The sequence below is a fragment of the Pygoscelis adeliae genome, unplaced genomic scaffold, assembly GCF_000699105.1.
Source record: "Pygoscelis adeliae isolate BGI_AS28 unplaced genomic scaffold, ASM69910v1 Scaffold117, whole genome shotgun sequence".
NCBI classification, from domain to species: domain Eukaryota; kingdom Metazoa; phylum Chordata; class Aves; order Sphenisciformes; family Spheniscidae; genus Pygoscelis; species Pygoscelis adeliae.
This window is the reverse complement of record NW_008825270.1, coordinates 5,295,624-5,315,533: the sequence shown is the minus strand read 5'-3', so window position 1 is coordinate 5,315,533 and position 19,910 is coordinate 5,295,624. Positions and strand designations below refer to the sequence as shown.

The window sequence follows — 19,910 nt, the reverse complement described above, 5'->3', positions numbered from 1 at the left end:
CTCCACTCTTGGCAGCTGGGAGACCAGCTTCCCTCCCCATCTGGAGCAGCAGGTCTCCTGCTCGCTTACTTACACCCTTTCTCCACCATCTCCACAGCCCTCGCTCTGCTCATCACCCAGAGGATCAATGGTCCCTTTGCACTGGAGACAGCTTGGTCACAGCTCCAAGACAAGGTGGGAAAAAAGGTGGGAAGGTGGGCACAGTGTGCTGGTGTGGACTGGCCTGGATTCAGGCCTCCACATCCTCAAAGAGCTCCTTCTGGTGGTCCAGCAGGAACTTGGTAAAGGTATTGATGGGGTTGATGGCTTTTAGGGTGATGGCTACATCTTTGGCCCACAGCAGATTTGGGCCAAACACAACTGCCAGGTTGGTGTTTGTCATCTTGTTCCTGTCACTGTGAGCAGAGACCTATGTGGGAAGGAAAAAGACCACTGTGAATCCTAGAGAACAACAGAGCAACTGCCTGCTGCCCTCTACCCTCCCCAAAGCCAGAGCTGACAGACTCCCAAGGGCAAATGGGAGGAGAGAAGCCAAAGGCCCAATGCCAGAAGACAGCTGGGGGAAACACACGTGACACCCAGCATTCAGGAGGTGAGGAACAATATCTGGCAATTTGCCACTATGGCTTAACCACCAGGCCATATCGTAACAATAGGACCAAGAGCACTGTCAGCCAATACCTCTACAGTCCAGATCACCACTCAAAACAAAATGATCTTCCCTCTTGCTAGAATAGCCTTGCAGTGGCTTCCCTGGCAGCAGAAAGTTCTGTAGGGCGGATCTGAGACCCCTCTTCTAGTCTAATCTTCTACCCAGATATTTTGCAGTTGTACCTCCACCCTGGGGAGCTTTCAGCCTCCCTGGTACAGACCACACAGGCTTAAGGCCCACCTGCACCTCTCAGCATTATGAGAAGCAACTGCTCAGGCTAGTTCATCATGATCATTCTTGATCTCTGTTTAACAAGAACATAAGGTAAAGAAAGGCAATTTCCTAGCTTGACACTCATTTTCTCCCAAAGGAAAAGAGGGAGCAGGCAGTCAAAAAGCTGATGCAAGGCACTGGCAACTGAACTAGAATACAACTGCCCACCTTTGGAGCAGCTCACCTGCACCAGAAAGGCTGTCAGTAAATGGAGCACTTGGTAGTTTTCTTCTGGCAGAGTCTGGAGTGTTTTCCGAACAACATCCACACGATTCTCCTCCTCCACACCTAAAAATCAAGAGAGACAGGGCAAGCAGGTCCATGAGGAATCCTCAGCACCCACCCTGATGAAAGCCCTGTTTGCAGTCACAGGGTATCCCATGCAGGACTGTCCCCCCTGAAGATACCATTGACCTTGGCCAGTGCAACATTCAGGGAGTAGCACACTCTTGTTACAACTCACTCTGGAAGCTGACAACATGGCTGTAGAGACCAAAAGTGAGGAGGGGCTCAGGTAGCTCCCTTAAGAAGGTCTTGAGAATCACAGCAGGGAGGTGGACATCTTCATACTGCTGGAAATCTACAGGCACACCTGAGAAAGTAGAGCAGAGAGTCAGTGCTCACTGGCCAAAGTAGGACCTCCTCCAGACAAAGAATGGGACAGGGTGGTCAGAGCCCAGAACTAGGGAAGCAGTATTTTAAAGAACACAGAGAGGGTACTAAAGCACCACATCTTCTAGCAGAGTGGAAAAATGTGTCCCAAAAGCATATGCAAAGCACTGCTGAATCCAGCGCTACATCTTTAGAAGTCATCAAATGAAACAGATGACCAAGTTTCTTCCTGGTCATCTTCAGTCCCTCCAGTATAACCAGACTAAGATGGTATATCCCACCCCAAGAAACAGGGAAATTTTCAGGAAGGAAAGGGGCAGTGAGTGGAACACGAGTGGGAAGGAATATGCTTTCCACACAGCAAAAGTATCAGATGCTTCTCCCTTGCAACTCAGGGAGACCCCTGAGACCCTGATGGGGCCTCACCTAGAGGCCTATTAGAGAAGGAGAGGAGCCATGGTGGACCAGTTCCAACACAGTTCCAGCTGGACAGTAGTTGTTAGGGAATGAGAGGGGCTCTGCTGAGTTTGGGCACTTACCCATGTTGTATTTTTGCTGGACCTCCCTGACAACCTGTGTATTTGCTGATCTCCGGAAAATCCCCTCTGTAGCAAGAGCTGTGAAGTGAGAGCAGATGGAGAAGAAAGATAACCATATGAGAGTCTCCAAAAATGCTGGTCTTAACAATCATAAATCCATGCTGTGGGGCATTCAGGCAGATGTCAACAAGTCCCTTTTTTAGAGTACGGCAATTCTTTCTGCTTCCACTACAAGGCAAAGGATACAAGGAGCATTTTGCTACTCTCATACAAGTGGGAGTATGGATGACTGGAAGAAAGAGGTCTCCTAAGCCCTGCACAATCTCTCTTGAAGGCTAACTCACCTAGTTCAGGCCTTTACACCTTATTCTAGACTGCTGTTGTTCTTTATCTTACCACACTCTGGAAGGGAACTTGGGTGGAGGAGAGGCCACTGACATGGCATTAAGAGGGGCTGCAGGTTCCCCTGAACACTTACCATGCTCCTGCAAATGAGCAATGGTGTCTCTGACCACCAGAGGAACAGGAGACTGATCAGGGCTCTTCTCCCTGAGACTGCGGGAAGAGACAAAAGGTTACAAATGACTGGTCCTCCCTGCCCCGCATGCAGCCCCTGAGTCTTGAAGTTGCCCACACAAGCTCTACCACATAGGATCTTGCTATCCCAGTCCCTGGTTTAGCCATTATTCCGGCCTGCGCTCCTCTTCACCCATCGTGCTGCATCATTCACTGGAGCAAGTATGAGCTCATTCCTACCTCACAGGAATATTTCTCTATCTTCTGTAAAAATCATAGCCTGTAGATGCAGGGCAAAGGGGTTCCCAGAAGGCAAGGCTGCTAGTTATGTATCAGGTGAAAAGGGTTAAGCTTCCTTTTTCCTTCCCCATAGGAGCAAGGGCAGAAAGAAGCTGACACATGAGAGAAATATATATGGGATAAGTTTACCCACCCCACGCCTGTAACAGAAGATCTGTCAACCCAATGTTGATGGGTTGAATGCTGTCAGGGAAGGCCTAGTGATGCCAAGGTGTTTGCTGCCACCCTCACATTCGATTGTCTATACCATTTGATAGCATGGAGCTGTTCACCCCACTCAGGCTACTAACAAGCTCAGGCACACAGCACCACGGGGGTTACATTTGGAAATGTTGTGTTGAAGCTGGGGAATGTGTTCCCAGATTGCTTCAGAGGATCTGTCTGGCCACACATTATTGGCTCCTCCTCATTCCCCGGGGAGGCAAAATCACACTCAAAGTTAAAAATACCTTCAACACTTAGCCAGTATCACTAGTCCTTGCCAGTGTCCGTGTTTGTCTGTGTCACCGTGCAGGAATGGGGAGTGAGAATCATTACAAGGGTGAATGGAAGTGCTTTTAAAATAGAATTTATGATACGGAAAAAACTAAGAAACAGATCTGCAGCACTGCTCAATCAAAATAGCATAGCCCTAAAAACAGCTCCATCAGCCTCCTACAGACTTCCTCTGCTTAAAGGAAGTTTCTAGTGGCATAAAGCCGTCCCCACGGCCCTTATTTTGCTCCTCCCGTAGTAACCCTTAGCTGCAGAAACAATCTCATCCTAATTTAGATACAATCTAGCCAGGGAATCAAGAGGGTGGAACTGAACTGAGTCAGTCAGGATCCGGACATGAGTGCAGAGTTCCTCAGAAGAATGATTAAAGCTTTGTAGGAAATCTGAACTGCAAGAAATTTTACATCCACTTTTGCTGCTGTTCAGTTATAAATACAGTGACCTCATCTCAAGCAAGTCAGGGCAAAAGCAACACAATCCAGAGATACTCACTGCTGGAGCGAGACTCCAAACTGCTGGTTTGGCAGTGGTGGGCGTGGGGGTGTTGGCTTCTGGGGCACTTGTGAAGGTTTCTGCAGGGATCTCAGATATTCGTCATATCTGTGGCAAAACACAGACTAGTAAAAAGCCACCCCACCTCCCAGAAAGAGCATGAACCCAGCACTGCACGTGACCCACTGCACACCCACTGGTAACAGCTCCAGCCTAGCATGGTTGATTCCACCTATGCAAAAACAGGACAGGCAGCTCTGGAGCACAGGAGCAACAAAACCAAACGTCTGGTTGCCAGAAGAAAGCAGGGAGAAAGGACTATCTATCTGGAATCAGGAGCTGGAGTAGCTGAGGACAACAGACAGCATGGGCAGGAGGCCAGGACAGCACTGCTTGTGATGAGACAGCTGCATGTGTGTGTGAAGGACAGGGAATTAATCTGGTAGGACTGAGATTGTGGCACTTTGGGAAGCCCCAAGACAAGCTGAACTGTGCAGAGTGAGCAAAGCAGGTGTCCAGACGCAGCAGACGCGCACCACGAGCACCAGGTCAGTGTTAAGGTCAGCAGCTTGCAGAAAGCCCCTGAGGGCTGAGCGGGAGAGGCAGGACTGGTGCTCTACTGGAGGAGGATTTTTAACTCAAGGACAGAACTGGGCACTGGTGCCAAGGACACACAGGAAGGAGCATGCAGAGAAACAATAGTCTTTAAGGCAATTTGTCACCGCTCCCTCCAAAACCACTGCCTGAGTGGAACAATCTCCTCCTCCCCTTGCCATTCCTCCAGGAAAGTCCCCTCTCACAAAGCCCTAAGCAAATGGGAGACAGGCAGCATTCTCACTTCAGCACTTGGCTTGGGATCCCCAACTGTTCCAGCTTCACATACTCTTCCAGCTCACTAAGGAAGTTCACATAAAAAATCTTTCGTCCAAACTTAAAGCTGAAAAACAAGAGAAAAGAAGGTATGTGAGGAATCAGTAAATCCAGTATCAGAACACATTTCTTACAGGCAAGGAGAGCAGGGGTCTGCAAGAGACATCAATGGGGCAAAGGGGCAGGTATGGCTGAGCAGCAGAGATGTCGCCCACATAGCTGTCCAACTCCATATATTTTACCAGGAGATGCCAAGACTTTCCAGTCACATTAGAAGCTCTAGCAGCAGCAGGCTCCCTGAAACGCTGGATTTCTCCTTCCTAAGTTCAGCAGTAGGCTGGAGAAAGTTTTCAATTATTTTACAGAGTTAGGATTTCAGCATCAACACAATGAATTAAATATAATTTGAACTGATGCTCTCACTTCCTTTTTCATTATTAGCAGAGCCTGCAACACTTTCCTTCTACTTGGCTGGATAGAAAGGGAGCTGCACAGAGCTGCAAACTCTGTAGGTTCCCAAAGCAGTACTTCTTGTGTCTGAGTATTTCTGAGCTCAGAAACAGGAGGAGATAGCACAGGGTGAAAGACTTCAGGGTAGGCTCGGCAGCCTGGGCTCACCTTGTGCCCGACTGAGAATGCCCCATTATTCCCCTGCAGTGCGAGGATGTGGGTGAGCCTCTTATAGCGCTTCCTACCTGATCAGAGGCTTGAAGAGAATCAGCAGGGTCTTGATGAACATGGTTGGGTGCACAATATACAAGGCTTTGATGTTCTTCTTGTACCTGCCAAGAGAAACTAAGTAAGGATGAGCTGCACTTTAAGCAGAGGAACCAACCTTTCCACAACATTAAGGCACCCTGGGTGCTCCATTCCCTTTGCACTGAGTCTCACCACTCCCCAGCACCCATGGCCTCTGCTCTCCCATGCTTCGTAGCAGTGTCAGGCCACTCAGCAGCCTAAGGGCACACTCTACTGTATTCCAAGATTCACTGAGAAGCAGTGAGCAGGCACACCAGGAAGCAACCATGGGGCTGACACACTTGCACTGGGTCCTGGTTTTGCTGCTTGCCTGTTGGCCTAAAGGATGTAACTACAGAAGGAGCTGTTTATCCCATGATTCAGTCTGCATTAAAGAACAACCCACCTCCATAAGCAGCAGAAATATGTGATAGTAAATCACATATCACCAAGCTACGGGCGGGGCTGGGGAAGATCTTCTACGTTAAGCTACAGAACAGCATGTTACATCCTTGCTTGCTGCAGCCTTACTCACTTGCGATCAAATTCCCTGTAGGCATCCCGCAGCCAGCTCAGGGATGGCTTGTTCTCACTGGTCAGGCCATGGTGCAGGTACACCAGTGTGTAATCACTCTCCACATACTGGTCCAGTGTGAATTTCAGGTACCTGAGAAGAGACAACTGCTGAACTCACTTCACGCTCTGCCATAGAGAGGCTCTTCCTCCCTTTGGGACTCATTTTTGTGTGCTGTAACAGAGGATTTGCATCCCCAGCAATGGAGGTAAGCACATTGGGAGGACATGTCCAGCTAAAGAAGCTACTGCAGATAGATCTGGTCCCAGGAATCCAGCACCTGGGAATTATGTCAGGCTTAAGAAGTTAACAGCAGCCTCCTAAGACACTACTCACCCCAGCAGTTTCATGTGATCAAGTTGATGACTTGGGGGCATCCGGCAGGCACTGAACAAAATGACTTTCCTTCCGTATTTGTCATCACCTACAGATGAAATGCCAGAGATTACAGGGAGTTTAAGGACTACGTTGTGGCAGCAAGGGGTAAACACAGAATGGGAAACTGCCATAACAAGGCAGAAGTCTGGATTGCCACAGCTGCCAGCAAAGCTAAACCTGATTTTCAGCAGAGTTACCACAGGCCTAGTACAGAAGCAGAAACCTGAACACCAAGGGCCCGGCAAGTCAACAATGCGAATGGAGAACAGATCCCATGCTCCAGCCCTGAAAGAAGAGGAAGGATTGGAAGCCAGGATGCCTCAGGGCACGTAGGGATGGAGGCCTCAAGTACAGAGCAGAGTGCTCAGAGCATTAATCCTGCAACGCTGCCCCTGGGCACTGCTCCTGAAGCACGTGTGTCCAGGGAGGTACAGGGAAAACTGCCCCTCACAGGCACAATAACCATTCCTTCTGTCCTGCACATAGTCCCAGACTAACTGCTTGTGGTCTGGTGCATTTGTTTCTTGCTTCACCTGAAGCTTAGGCCTGCACACAGAACAAAGCCATTTCATACCCTGGAAACCACGAAATTCCTAGAAACAGGGCAGTCCCAGCCACATCCCAGAGATGAGAAGTAAGCATCATCATAAGTCTCTTCTACGTTTGGACCAAGTAGGGCTGCTGGATTCTCCAGGGGGATTGCAGAACAAGCTGTTCACTGCTTCCTAGATTTTCCATCCACAGAGATATTTTTCCAACCTGAGCTGGAAGGAGCTGCAAAGTGCGGCACAACAAAGCATTCTATGTAAAAACTCAGCAGAAAGCAGTCCCCATCGCATTGGAGCCAAATAACCCATAAAGCACCCTCATCTCAGGGAGGACACTCCCAGCCACCACTTCAGGCTTCAGAGACAACAAGCCAGGTTTTCCCCAAAGCAAGTCTTCATACGTCAGTAGACTTCTGCCAGCAGAGATCTCAGCCCCATGAACAAAACCCAAGCAGATGGGCATGGACAAGTTTAGCAGACATGCTAGGGGAATTGAGAGATTTAGATAAGTAAGAACCAGGTCACAAATCTTTTGGACATACAGAGTTTGAGGGAAAGTCTGGTTCTCTCCCAGACACAACACCCAATCCATTTCCATAAGGATGACTTGCTTTTTAGCACCAGTGAAGATGAAATGGTTCCTTTAGTGTGAAGGGTTAAAGTCTTCCCATCTTTCTTGCTACTCACCCTGCTCCAAGAGCTGTTTTCTTGTCATGCAGAAGGAGCATAGAGCAGTGGAAGGGGCTACTGAGATTATACTCAACAACACCCTCCTTCCTCCCCTACGGCACAACCATCTCATACAGACCACAGCACAGAAAAGCAGCAAGGATCGCTACTTATGCAGGACAGCCCTGCAATACATCATTCCTCTCGAAATATATCCTTTTCCCCACACTGATTTACAATATTCAGAGCATGCAGCCATTTTCTCACCTTTGCGTGGGCTCTGGCCCTCAACTACCGCTTGGTTACACTTGCCGTGCAGCAACTGAGATCTCAAACTGAACCCTGGAACAGCAAACCTGAAGTTTCTGGGAACATTGCCTGCTAGTAACAGATGACCACCTGGTGCTGCAAATGGCAGCCAGAGAATTCACATACACAAGCCATGACATTAAGATGCCACTAACCCTCTTTTACCCCCATCCTGGCCAGAAGAACAGATTCTCTTGCTACTTTTTCACTTATATTTTTCTCTCGCAAGTCCCATTTTCAAGTCACTCACCAGACAACACAAGAGACAGAATTTACTGATGCACACAAGCCAGAACCTCTAAAAAAGCTAGGGACACTGAGGCAGCACTAGGTACAGACCAGGAAAGGGGTGGCATAGGCCATCACATTGACATACACATGCGGAGGTAAGGGGCGATTAGGGAGGACGCATGACCCAGAATGCAGGACTAGGAGAGAGTGATGCAAGGCTCATCTGGAACAACCAGATACAGTCACAGCCAGGCCACAAGACCAACATCACATTGCATATCCCACGGTAGCCCACTCTCTGCCTAGCCCAGAGTTTCTTGGTAGCTTGCTATGAGCTTTAGGGCTGGGTCTAATGCACATAAGCTGTCTATACAACAAAGGTGCAGGCTACAAACTCCTGGGCAGGGAATATGGCATATTGTGACTCTTCCCAGTGGTCTTGAGCCACTCGTATGTCTCCATCTGGAAGACAAAGGGTCTTGCCTGCACAGAGCAGCAAGAAGATGGTAGCATCTGAGAATCTGTAGTGATTCTCAGTTTTGTAGTGATGAAAGAGAATGGTCAGAAAGACTACAGATCTTTACAGATCATAGCTCTGTGCCATGTGTCAGAATAGATGCTATCTTCAGTTAACCGAGAGGCTGCATTTCACACCAGCGTAAATGGTCTGAGGGCTAGAAGCAGATTGCAAGCTTGATCAAAGCAGGCCTTGGCTGTGAAGAACTGCAGTACAGCACCATGTTCATGAGATGTGGGCGGCCACACACTCAGCTCAGGCTCCTGGGCACTGATTTCCAGACCTGACAAGTCACAAGTCAGGAACCACATAGCTTAAACACCTTCCTCTGGAATGACGTGAAAGCCTATGGCAGGGCCTATGCAAAGTCTAGAATCTCGTTCCTTATATAGCCTTGGTGAAAAGGCCTGGGATCGCTGGTAAAGAAAAAACAGACGATCCGTGATTCTGCCAAAGGGGAGATGGCATGTTTCCCCTGGATAATTTCCAGGGCCAAGTACACCAAAAGATAATCTATAGTCCCCTGGATGACTGAAAAAGGAGTGGCCCGTTTTGCCTTCCAAATCAGAATGAATTTATGCGTGAGACCTACACAGGAACCAGCATGCCCATTACCGAGTTCTGGGTTTCACTCCAGTTTCATCACACTGAGCTCAGCCTGTCAACACAGACACTTTCAAAACAACCAGCTGCCAATCTTGTTTCCACCTGACATATATCAGATCAGTCTGGTTCCTCCAGACATGACAAAATTCAAAATTCAGCATCAAAACTGAACCATCAGTTATTCCAAACAAGAACCTAAAGCCCACTCCATGCATTCTTGGCTGTTGGAGGAAACTGCCTGCAGGTGGCCTCTCTGCCTCAGACCACACAGATTCTTATCGCGTTTGATCTTTCCCAGATGCTCCATCCCTTGTACTGTTCACTTTCCTGTTTGCAATATTAATCTTACGTACCTAGGTTTTCACCCCTTGTTGGCAATTGCAAATAGCTAAAGTTTTCATTGAACACAACTATAGACCATGAAGTAATCACTCAGCTTCTCAGGCTGTCTCCTCTCCCAGATGAGGAATGCTCAACAACAAACCAGCAAAGAAGCAATTATATACCATCAGTACTCACAGAGCACCCAACAATGTGCATACCTTTGTGAGTAAGTTCATACATAAAAAATATTTTCAGTCTACACTGGAATTAAACTACCTCCCCATAGGATGTAATTCAGATTTTTTTTTTTTTAACAACAAAGAGCAAGACAGTAGCCAACACACAAAGCCTCTCCAGTCAAGACAGCTGCTCATCTAAAGAGATACTAACTTGTAGCACTGATGGACATGCTAATTCTCCTGAACACTGTTATGGCGCTTTTAAGGCCCAAACTCAGTTTTTCCTCTCACCCGAAGAGCAGTGTTTCCAGTGCACTTCTGAGACAAGGGGCAAGGAACATCATTGCTGTGGTTCCAAGCCATCAGTGCAGGACCATACTTCTAAAAGAGCTGAAGTTTAAATACTGAGGCTAATGTTTCAGATCGAAACCTGCAGCAATACGAATGTATCAGAGCAGAAACTCATGTCAAGGTAGCAGTACTGTCCTGAGACAGGATTCTCTATTAAATGAATCTGTACAGCCAACACGGAAAATACATGCTTGACTTGCAAATCCTGCTATGTATTTCTAGGTATTTCTCCTGAAATGTATCCATTAGGCTTTATGCCATGACTGGAAGCTGTCGTACTACTCACTGGCAGCATAACTGCATAACTGGTACTTTGATACTGAGAGAATGCAGACGGATACAACTTGCCACCAAAAGCTGGTGTTATTGGTAAAACAGCAAAGTTAACAGAGTTCAGGGCCAAGGAGAGGACACCGCTACGTAATTCTGGAACATTACTACACAAGTTTCACAAAGCTTAGGATGTTTATCAGAGCCACTGTCAGTAAAAAACTTCTCTAATGTAATTTCAGGTTCCTGCCAAACTTATGACATAGCTGGGCAGTATTTAAGTATAGTAGATTTTAGCTGCCTGTTGAATTCCAAAGTGGATGTAGCCCCTCAGGAAAAGAAGGTAAGGAGCTCCAAGTAGAAGTATTTTAACATGGTATCTTCCACCTATAGGGTGGAATTTTGGATATTCCCAATATCCAAACACTGCCAGAATCATAAAGCCTTACCAAACGACTACAGCTCTAACTGGTACAAAATATACTGGAGGGTCAGATTAAAGAATGCAAAATGGGAGGATGCCTGAGAGCACTGCGAACGGGGGAGAAGAGCCCACATAATGAGGCAGGGAGGATCAGCATTTCCATGGACTGTGTGAAAGTCTTGGCCTGCTGTTCAGAAATAGCAGAAAGAATTTCACACCAAAAGAAGTTTTCATCTACACTGAGAAGTGTGAAGCACCAGCAGCCAAATTCTTAAGGCTTGGGACTGAAGTCCAGAGAGTATTAACAAATGCTCAGCAAGCACAGAGCAGTCTAGCACAGCTTCAGGCTAGAATGAGGAACAAGTTACCGAAACACAACGTCTCTGCAACCAAATGGAGAAGAAATAGATAACACTTGCTTTCAGCTGGAGAATCCAGTTTAAGCGCCAGCTGCTAGCATGTGAGCGCCGCAGCAGATCACATGAAGGAATAGGAAGCAATCCTAGGATGAACTTCCAAAGCACACGTGACAACGAGGTAAATCTGAGTTCAGAATGAACTGGTCCAAGCAGGCCACCACCATGACAGAAGAGGAACAGGATTTACACCGAGACCCCAGAGCCCCAAAGTGCCTAAAGTAAAGCCCCCATGCCAAATTTGGCTCAGATGATTCTGCTGTGCCTGAGAAAGAGGTGCAGCCCTCAGATGACAGTTTTGTGCAGCCTTTGGACTCCTGAAAAGTTGCTGGTGCAGCCTGAGGCTGAGCAAAGTTTGGGCTCCCCTGAGACAGTCCAGCTACAGGCCACGGTCATGCTAAAGGAATACCATGATCTACAGTACCAAATGTTAGTGCCACAAAAAATCTACCTACCTGGTTGGGCCCCATCAAGTGCACCCTGGTCTGGAGGAACAGAAACAAAGTTACAGCAAGCCAAGCTTCGCACCCTTTCCCAGAAAGTAATATTGAGTATAAAGTCTCAGAGTCTAGCCAGATTGCCACTGGGATGCATTTAGTTGCTGTCTTGCAGCAGTCAGGCTCCTTCTATTTCATCTTTCCCCCATGCTCCTCTCCAAAGCAACCTTACCTAACAATTAGAGGCAGTAACAGCAACCTGTGATTCCTGAGTCTCCTTCTTGAATTTGCAACTAATTCTGTATAATCACAGCCAAATTTCTGGCCCTTACTGTTACATTTCCCCTACCACCAAAACAGCAACTGCCGTACTGCCACTTTTAAAAGGGTTAAATGCAATTAATTCTGAATGTCAAGGTCTTTTGAACAACTTCAGAAGTGTATAGAGAATGGGATCATACTGTATGAATGATGCATCCAACAGATTGTTTTGCAAGAAGCTAAATTTCACTAATAAGCTGAAGATGGGGACAATTTAGATCTTCAACACACCCATAGCTTTTTTTTTTTTAAAAAGTTTAGTAGATTTTTAATAATAGAAAAAACCAACTGCCAATTAGAAAAAAGAAAAAAGGTTTCTCTGGGCAGGGAGGCATCTACAAAGGCATTTATTGCCACACCCAGCCCCTTTCCATCACTCTTACAGCTACATACTCAACAGACCCACATAGGCCTATCAAGACAGGAGCCTGAGCAGACCAGGGCTCTAGAAAGAAACTCTCCACTCCCTTGGTCTCCATTAGAAACTTAGAATCCCTTAGAAACTCTCCGTTCCCTTGATCTCGCATGTCAAAACATGGTGCACAAGCTGGGCTTGCTTTGGATGGGCCCAATTCTACAGAAGCAACTCATCATTCCGTACCATACCAATACTCTTAAAAAAAAAAAAAAAAAGCCAAAGCCAGAAACTACATCCAAAAGCAGCAGAAATGCAGGCACCCTGTATTAATGAAGCCAATAATAATGTAGCATACTGGAAGGGAAAAGGACCCTTGTTATCAGAGGCCTTTGCTGAGCCCATTAGCCACCACAGACACACTGCAACATACTTTCAACACAAGTTTTGTCTGCAACTTCTACCTTTGCCTGCTTAGTGAAACAACAGCTAACTGGTGCTCCAAGATTGATTTTACCTCCCCATGTCAATCACTGACAGCAACAGCAAATCATCAGCACTAGTTACAACTTTGGCACCCGCAGCCAACAGCCAGCCACAATGCTTTTCAGGTAGGTTTGGTACCAGATTCACCACTGAAAAAAGATTCACTGTTGAAACTGCAGTTTCAGTCTAGGAACACGCAAGAAGGTACACCCCCAGCTCTCCACCTTGCTTTCCCACTTCAATCGCAGGTCTTATGCACACTAGCATCACGCCTTGTCTGTGAGGGCAGCCCTGCAGACTGCCAATTAATGGTGTGAGGCAGCAGATTTCCCACAAAAACTAGCAGAAACATGCTCTGAGCTTCAGCAAAGCTTTGAAGTCACTGGGCAGGGACTACACAGCTGAAGTAAATAGTGACGGCCACTGTCCTGACAACTGCTACACCAACTTCTAGCCTCCACAGCAGTGGAAAATTCATACGCCAATCATATGTTAAGCCCCAGTTTTCTTATCCCAAAAGGAACAAAGCCAGTTATTGTGTAAAATGGGAATGCTGAGGCACCTCATAGCTATAGGTTTGCATATTGACCACAAAGGCGAGATCAGTATTTTGGATGGGGCAGAAGAACGAAGAAGGAACACATTGCCAGAGAGCTCTCAAGAGCCCTGCTCTTCCCACACAGCCCCAGGTTTCCAGTAGGCACTGCCATCTCCAGAGGCCTCCTTCAGACTGTTATTAACCATCTGCCATATTCTTGCAATTCAGCCTTTGCTGAAATTCAAGGCCAAGATTATGTCACCCTAGTCTGCCTCAACCCCAAAGGAGATGGAAGCAGCACCTTTGCCATATAAGAGTTAGCAGGAGGATACAGAAACTCTTAAACAGAAATTTGGGATAGTTCCTCAACAGCCTTCAACCAGAAGCCTGCGTTTCCTCCAAACGCAAAGAAAAAACCCACACTTTGCAGAAGTGGTTTGTGCGGTGAAATCGAGCCACCTCTGCTCCAACTTCTAGCCATGTGTAAAGATGAATTTCTCTGCTATAATGGTCACAAAAAGAGGAACTCGGAGTCAAGAAGAGCATAACCACACAGAGACCTCTCAGGAGCCTGCGTAAAACACTCCAGAAACACACACCTTAAGGCAGGTCTGAAAGGACAGGCAGAGTATCATCTCTTTCCTTCAGAAAAGCATTGAATCCCAGAACCAAAAGGTTTCCCAAAACTAAAATATTCTGATTCATAACAATGCCATGGTACTCCCTTGGAACTGTGGCCTGGATGCCTTTTGCTGCCATCTTCCTGTGACACACCACCACACGGGACAGCAATGACATGCCTGCTCCTTCCCCATGGACAGCCTCTTCCAGGAAGATTCCAGTCCCCAGAAGAGACAGGAGCATAGGGCACAAAGGAGAGTCTCCATGAAACTGCTGCACTATTTTTAAGTGAAAACCAAAACCAAACCCCTTATTTTCCTAGCAAATTCTGCAGAATGTTTTTCAATATAGTTTTCCCTCTTTAGGCCAGATAGCCAGAATATTCAAATCCAGCGTGCCTTGAACTGAATCAGAAATTGAGGTCAGCTAGAAAATGAGTGCGCTAACTTTTTGTCATCAAAACTGGGCTTTTAGTAAGTTATTAACACCATGCATCCATCCCGCAAGAAGCAATTACTTTTCTGACCACACAGGATAACCCTGGGATCATGGAGTTCAGCCTGAGGATGGGAACCAGCCTTCTGTTTTTGTCTCAAAATAGCATCATCATCCCAGAATATATTTCAGGGAAGGGAGGAACAGAGTTAGCCGTATGCTTCCTGCTCTGAAGTGCAGAACAGGGAAGGACACGGAAGAGAAAGCTCATAAATCAGCAGAATGGATAAAACTACCCTTGATCTGCTGCCATTTGCTAATATTTACAAGAGAACCGGGGTGGAACTATTTTGTTTCAGGCTCAGCATGGCGAGCGTTCATTGCACCTGAGGGTGATGACAAGCACAACTTGTCAGTAGAGCCAGATCCAAACAGTTCCATATTAATCCTCCAGTGAGATTTTGATTCTCCAGGCTACTTCTAATAGGATTTTTCCAGATTTTCCCAGATTGTTTGCCTCCAACAACAGCCCAGAGAACATTACCCTGGCTGATTCTCCAAACAGTTAACATGATTAATTATTGACCAAGAAAACTGAACAGCTTCACCCCAGAGCCCAGATTACAACTCAGGCCCCTTTGATCAACTTCATAAATCCTGCTTCCAGGAGATGAGACACCAGCAAGTTTCAAAACTATGGGGCAGCAAATCCAGTATCTGGAGCTGTGCTACTAGCTCTTCCAATGCCAAGAAAGGCATTGCACCACATTCTGTGTGTGGGACCATCACAGGCTTTCAGATAAACCAGCTACTGGTGAAAATTGGCCAGGAGCAGCCAACAACAGAAGCTCCTCTGAGCTGCTTCTGCACCATACAGAGACACAACAGGAACAGAGAGCTCACTAGAAACACAAATTTAAACCACGACGGGGAAGAGATCTCTTTCAGAATGCAGGCACGCCTCCCAGTCAGCCATCATACCACCAGAAAATCCTTTCAGGAAGTTAGATAATTCTTCATTTGCTAAACTAGACAACGTGTCAAATGGCTGCATTCCAACAGCCACTGAGACACACCTCCACTGGAATGATACTCTATTCAGAGAGCTTGGGAAAAAAAAATATCATGTTACCTCGGAACAGAAATCCCGCAGAAAGACTGTTGCTTATGTCAGGAGGCAGCACACAAAGTATATCCTTGGTTTGGGCTGACATTCCAGTCTTATCAATGTCTCTGATCTAAAGTCTCTGCTAAGCACTTTGTCTGAAGCTTTGTCTGAAGTGAACAACAGTATCATTTAACTCACCAGCTCCCAGAGTCCAGAAACACCAGTTACCTCTGCCATTCGCATTCCAGATATTCTAGCTATTATCACTGAAATGGTGGGGTCCACACATCTGTCCCTTCCCAGTTTCAGCAGTAGGGAGACCAGGGTGCAGACCTCTATAAACCCCAGTCCTGAAACTCCAACCCCATGGGAAAGAAGGTTAGTAACACATTTGCAAATGAAAGCACTTGTGGCAAATCTACAAGACATAATGGCCCAAATGCTAAACACCCGGCCTGTCAACCTGAGCAGCCAGAGGCACGCAGGAGACAAAGGACAACAAAGTTTTGAGTTTGCCATTATCGTTTTGTTCCCCAAAAGCTGTTACATGAGAGGTTAGGAGAAAGAAAGCTCATTCTAGAAGACAGTCCAGAAAAGAACAATGTCAGGACAACTCTTACCAAGGTAAGTGCCTGAGAATCTTCCCTCTGTGGTCAAACCCTGCTGCAGAACAACCCTGAATCAGGAGGACTCCAGCTTGTGCCTCTGCTTTGCTGCAAACTCACATGTGGGGCAGGGACCAAGGCACAGAGAAATGGCAATAGGAGGGGTAGGAGGTGGCTACAGATAATCAAGGAGGAAGTGTGAATCAAGTCACAACAGGTTGAAGAGGAGCTTTTTTTTTTAAACAAGGAATGCAAGACAAACTGGGATTACCCTTCCCTCAGACTTACCGCAGCTACCTAAAAACTACCCCCAAAACTCTTTCTTATGGAGGTCCCATCACTAAATCGCCGAGGGTTAGTGTAATTAAAATAATAGGGATATTAGTTTACAGAGAAAATCCGAATGCTTGTGACCCTGAATGATCAGGTCTTTCCTTGCAGTGAGCCATGGGCCTATTCACCCTATTTCAGACTTCTGTAAACGTTGTTTCTGGACAGGATAGCAAGCTCTGGCCATTCAGATATGAGAGAGCTACCAGACCTACTGTGGATTACTCAGTCAGCTGAGGACCTTGCAGCTGTACTGCATAACTAGGTAATTTCTGTGGCATTATCATGCAAAAAACACATCTTGTGCTCAGGATATAGTCAAGGGCCACATCTAAAACAATTCAGCAAAAGCAACCAAGTCCTGCTAATAATATAATCAAGACAGTGAGAGCCAAGAAGGAATGCAAGTTTAACTGAGGTCAACAGAAAACTACACATATTGCGAACATTCAAGAAGTTTGGTGCTCCTTCTCTTTACAATGCCAGCTGCCATGGCCACTTGGGCCTAGCATATAGCAGATGCCCCCACAACCCCATTAGAAAGACCCTTCCTCAGCCCAGCTGCAAAGACATCAAAGGGGAAAACAGAAAGACCACTACCTGCTACTTCCACAATGTGGTGCCTGGCGATATCATAGTAGGGATCATCCCACCGCAGGTGAGTGATGGGCTCAGGGGAGCCTTTGGAGTCCTCTGCACAAAACACAAGGAACAAGCAATTAGAAGAATGGATCTGGAGCACCTTAGCGATAGAGGGATAGAGCGACAGAGATAGAGGGATGAGGAAAAAATGGCTCTTCAACATGGGAGGGACTAATGTATGCACCCATCCACCTCGGAAACCCACCTTTGAAATTCTGAGGGGGCAAGAGCAGCAATGACTCAGAAGAGACCTGTCAATCCTATGAGGTCCATACGTGTTCCTCAGACTGTACACCCTCTCAAAAATGACTGTTCAGATACGTCACAAACATTCACAAAGACCAAAACCCAAGTGCCAAGGGCACCGTCATGGCTTTTTAGAGCAGGAGGATCTTAACATCGTCCCTTGATGGATGGCCATCCTATATGCCCTTGAGCTAATTTCCCTGACCTCTTTGGACAGGATTTCACAGCAACAACTCAGATCTCCAGCCCCACCTCCCACATGGAAGTTCAAGACCCTTCCACTCAGGAAGGCCAAACTATCCTGCAAGAGACCATAACAGAGGGCACTCAAGGACTTACAGCATGTCTGTACTGTCAGCACCAAAGTGCAGCCAGCCACAGGACTGAGAAGAGTATATTTACATCAGCTGGCTCTGAGCTTTTTAGTGCTGTTCAATAGCAGGGCTAATTCACTTGGGTGCGGTGCAAGATTAATGTGTCTATAAAGTTTTCAAATGGAGCTGGGGCTCTCTGTATATGTAGATATGACCACAATGCTGCAGGACAAACAATTCCTTTTTGGCCAAAACCCAGACCCCAGACAAGCAGGATACTTACCTGATCTGGGAAAAGCAGGGGCTTCATCTGCTGGCCAGCTCTTATCATCTATGGAGGCCAGTTTGAGCTGGCTGAGGGACTGGTTGGTATCATCCAAGTTCAGGTCATCCTGAAGCTCCGAGAGTGGGTCTGTAGCCATGGTCCCCAAATACCGCAGTTTATTTTGCAGCGTCTAGAATGAGGACTGCAGAGATTGCTAGGTGAGACACAGACATCGCAAGTTTACCTCCCCATATAGGCTCTTCCTCTTCTCACTGATTTTCCTCAAATCCTCCCTTATCTTTACTTATCCAGAGATCATACTTCCCCTCCCCCTTAACACAGGCAGGAACTCCTCCTCCTCCTCCTCCAAGCCAGGAGCACTGACATATGTCAGACATATGTCAGATTCTTTCGTGCCAACTGCTACCAAAAGCCATCAGGAGCCTGTACCAACCCTCTCAGCGAGTCTCTGCTTGACCACAGCCCTGTCCAGAGTAGTTTCTCCCCTGAAACAGGAGCAGTGGCAAGACACTGAGGAAGGCGACAGGCTACACCAGCCCCTGCCTGACACACTCACTGTACCAGCTCTGAGCTCCCCCTCCCTCTGAAGGGCTGGCACAAAGCCCAGCTGTTTCCACAGTTGGCCCAGTGCTGGAAGCTTTCCCACGAATCACCCCCCCTTCTCCCCATAAGGCAGGGCCAGAGCTCTCAACAACACTGAAGTGGGTGCTTCAGTGTGCTGGGATCTGAATACAGAAGTGAACAGCTTCTTAAAACAGGATTTTGTAGGCTGAGCTAGTAAGACAGGGAGAACAATACACATGCAATCTTCATCTCCTTTCAGCATCACCCAGCAAATCCTTTCTCCTACATGAGAGCAAGGAATAACCTCTTTAACTTAAAGCCATATTGCTAGAATGAGTATTTTTCACAAAGCATGCCATAATACTCAGGAGACCAAGGAATTAAGAGGGCCCAAGAAACAGACAGCTCGGTATGTTTGCTGTTGCTTGCAAATATTTCTCACTCTCACCTGGAGCAGAAGATATGTCAAACCCAGGACTGAGCTAGCACAGCATACAGCACCTCCTAAGGGTACCAGTTCGTAGGGATGACCCCCTAGAAAACAGCTGTTATCCTCTAATGCCAATGTCCTGGAAATAAGCAAGGAAACACTGGAAAGGACAAGTACATAGATCTGGATTGCTCACACAGACCACATGGACAACAGGCAGCAAGCCAAGAGGAACTGTAGCAAAACAAAATGACACCTTGCATCAACAAGACTCTTGTAACACTGCTTCTCAGACAGGCTTGTGCTTGTTTTGCATTACGAGGAGAGCAAAGGGTTCACAGATGATCTAAGGAGGCACAACGCCTTTGTGTGGAAAGATTATATTCACAGTAAAGTTATTTCCTTTAGCAGAATGGAGGGGGGCAACAATGTGTTGCATCTTCTATCCCTAGAGCTTGAATGTGTATATTTATCCAGAGAAGATGATGAAACAGTTACTCGGATGTGAGCATAGAGGACAAAAACTGTGAGAGACTGAGCATCGGAAGGTGTCACATCCATGCTTGGGGCAACACTTGTGACCAAGCTTGGGGATGCATTTTCAGAGTACAGGAAATTGGATATTCAGTGTTTGTCCCCTCCCTCTGGATCACGCTTCTTGCTTCCTGTCCTCCCTCATCTTCTACTCACCAGTTTACAACCAGTTTTCACCTCTCTGGGGCTCCCAAAGGGCTGGGAGCTATTGCTAAGCAAATGAAGGAAGTTTCCCAAAATATGAAAGAGCAAGACATATATGGGCAGCAGATCACCAAGAGAGCACAGCAAACACACAGGGTCTGACCACTGCAGCCAAACAGAGACCCAAACAAAATTATTTCCTGCCCTCCGGTGAAGGCCGCGAGAGCTGCC

The 19,910-nt window shown here is 46.9% G+C and overlaps 1 protein-coding gene across 1 annotated transcript; it reads right to left on the bottom strand.

Moving 5' to 3' along the window:
- Positions 1 to 40: 40 nt before the first annotated feature.
- ARHGAP1 (Rho GTPase activating protein 1) lies at positions 41 to 19,910 on the bottom strand. The gene is made up of 13 exons (XM_009329722.1): positions 19,692 to 19,910; positions 18,005 to 18,188; positions 17,120 to 17,212; positions 6,398 to 6,485; positions 6,023 to 6,154; positions 5,445 to 5,531; positions 4,718 to 4,816; positions 3,880 to 3,987; positions 2,555 to 2,631; positions 2,077 to 2,154; positions 1,389 to 1,517; positions 1,110 to 1,213; positions 41 to 409 (listed from the first exon to the last, which is right to left on the bottom strand). Exons 2-13 carry the CDS (start codon positions 18,141 to 18,143, stop codon positions 230 to 232), a joined length of 1,314 nt encoding a protein of 437 aa, XP_009327997.1. The 5' UTR covers positions 18,144 to 18,188; positions 19,692 to 19,910; the 3' UTR covers positions 41 to 229.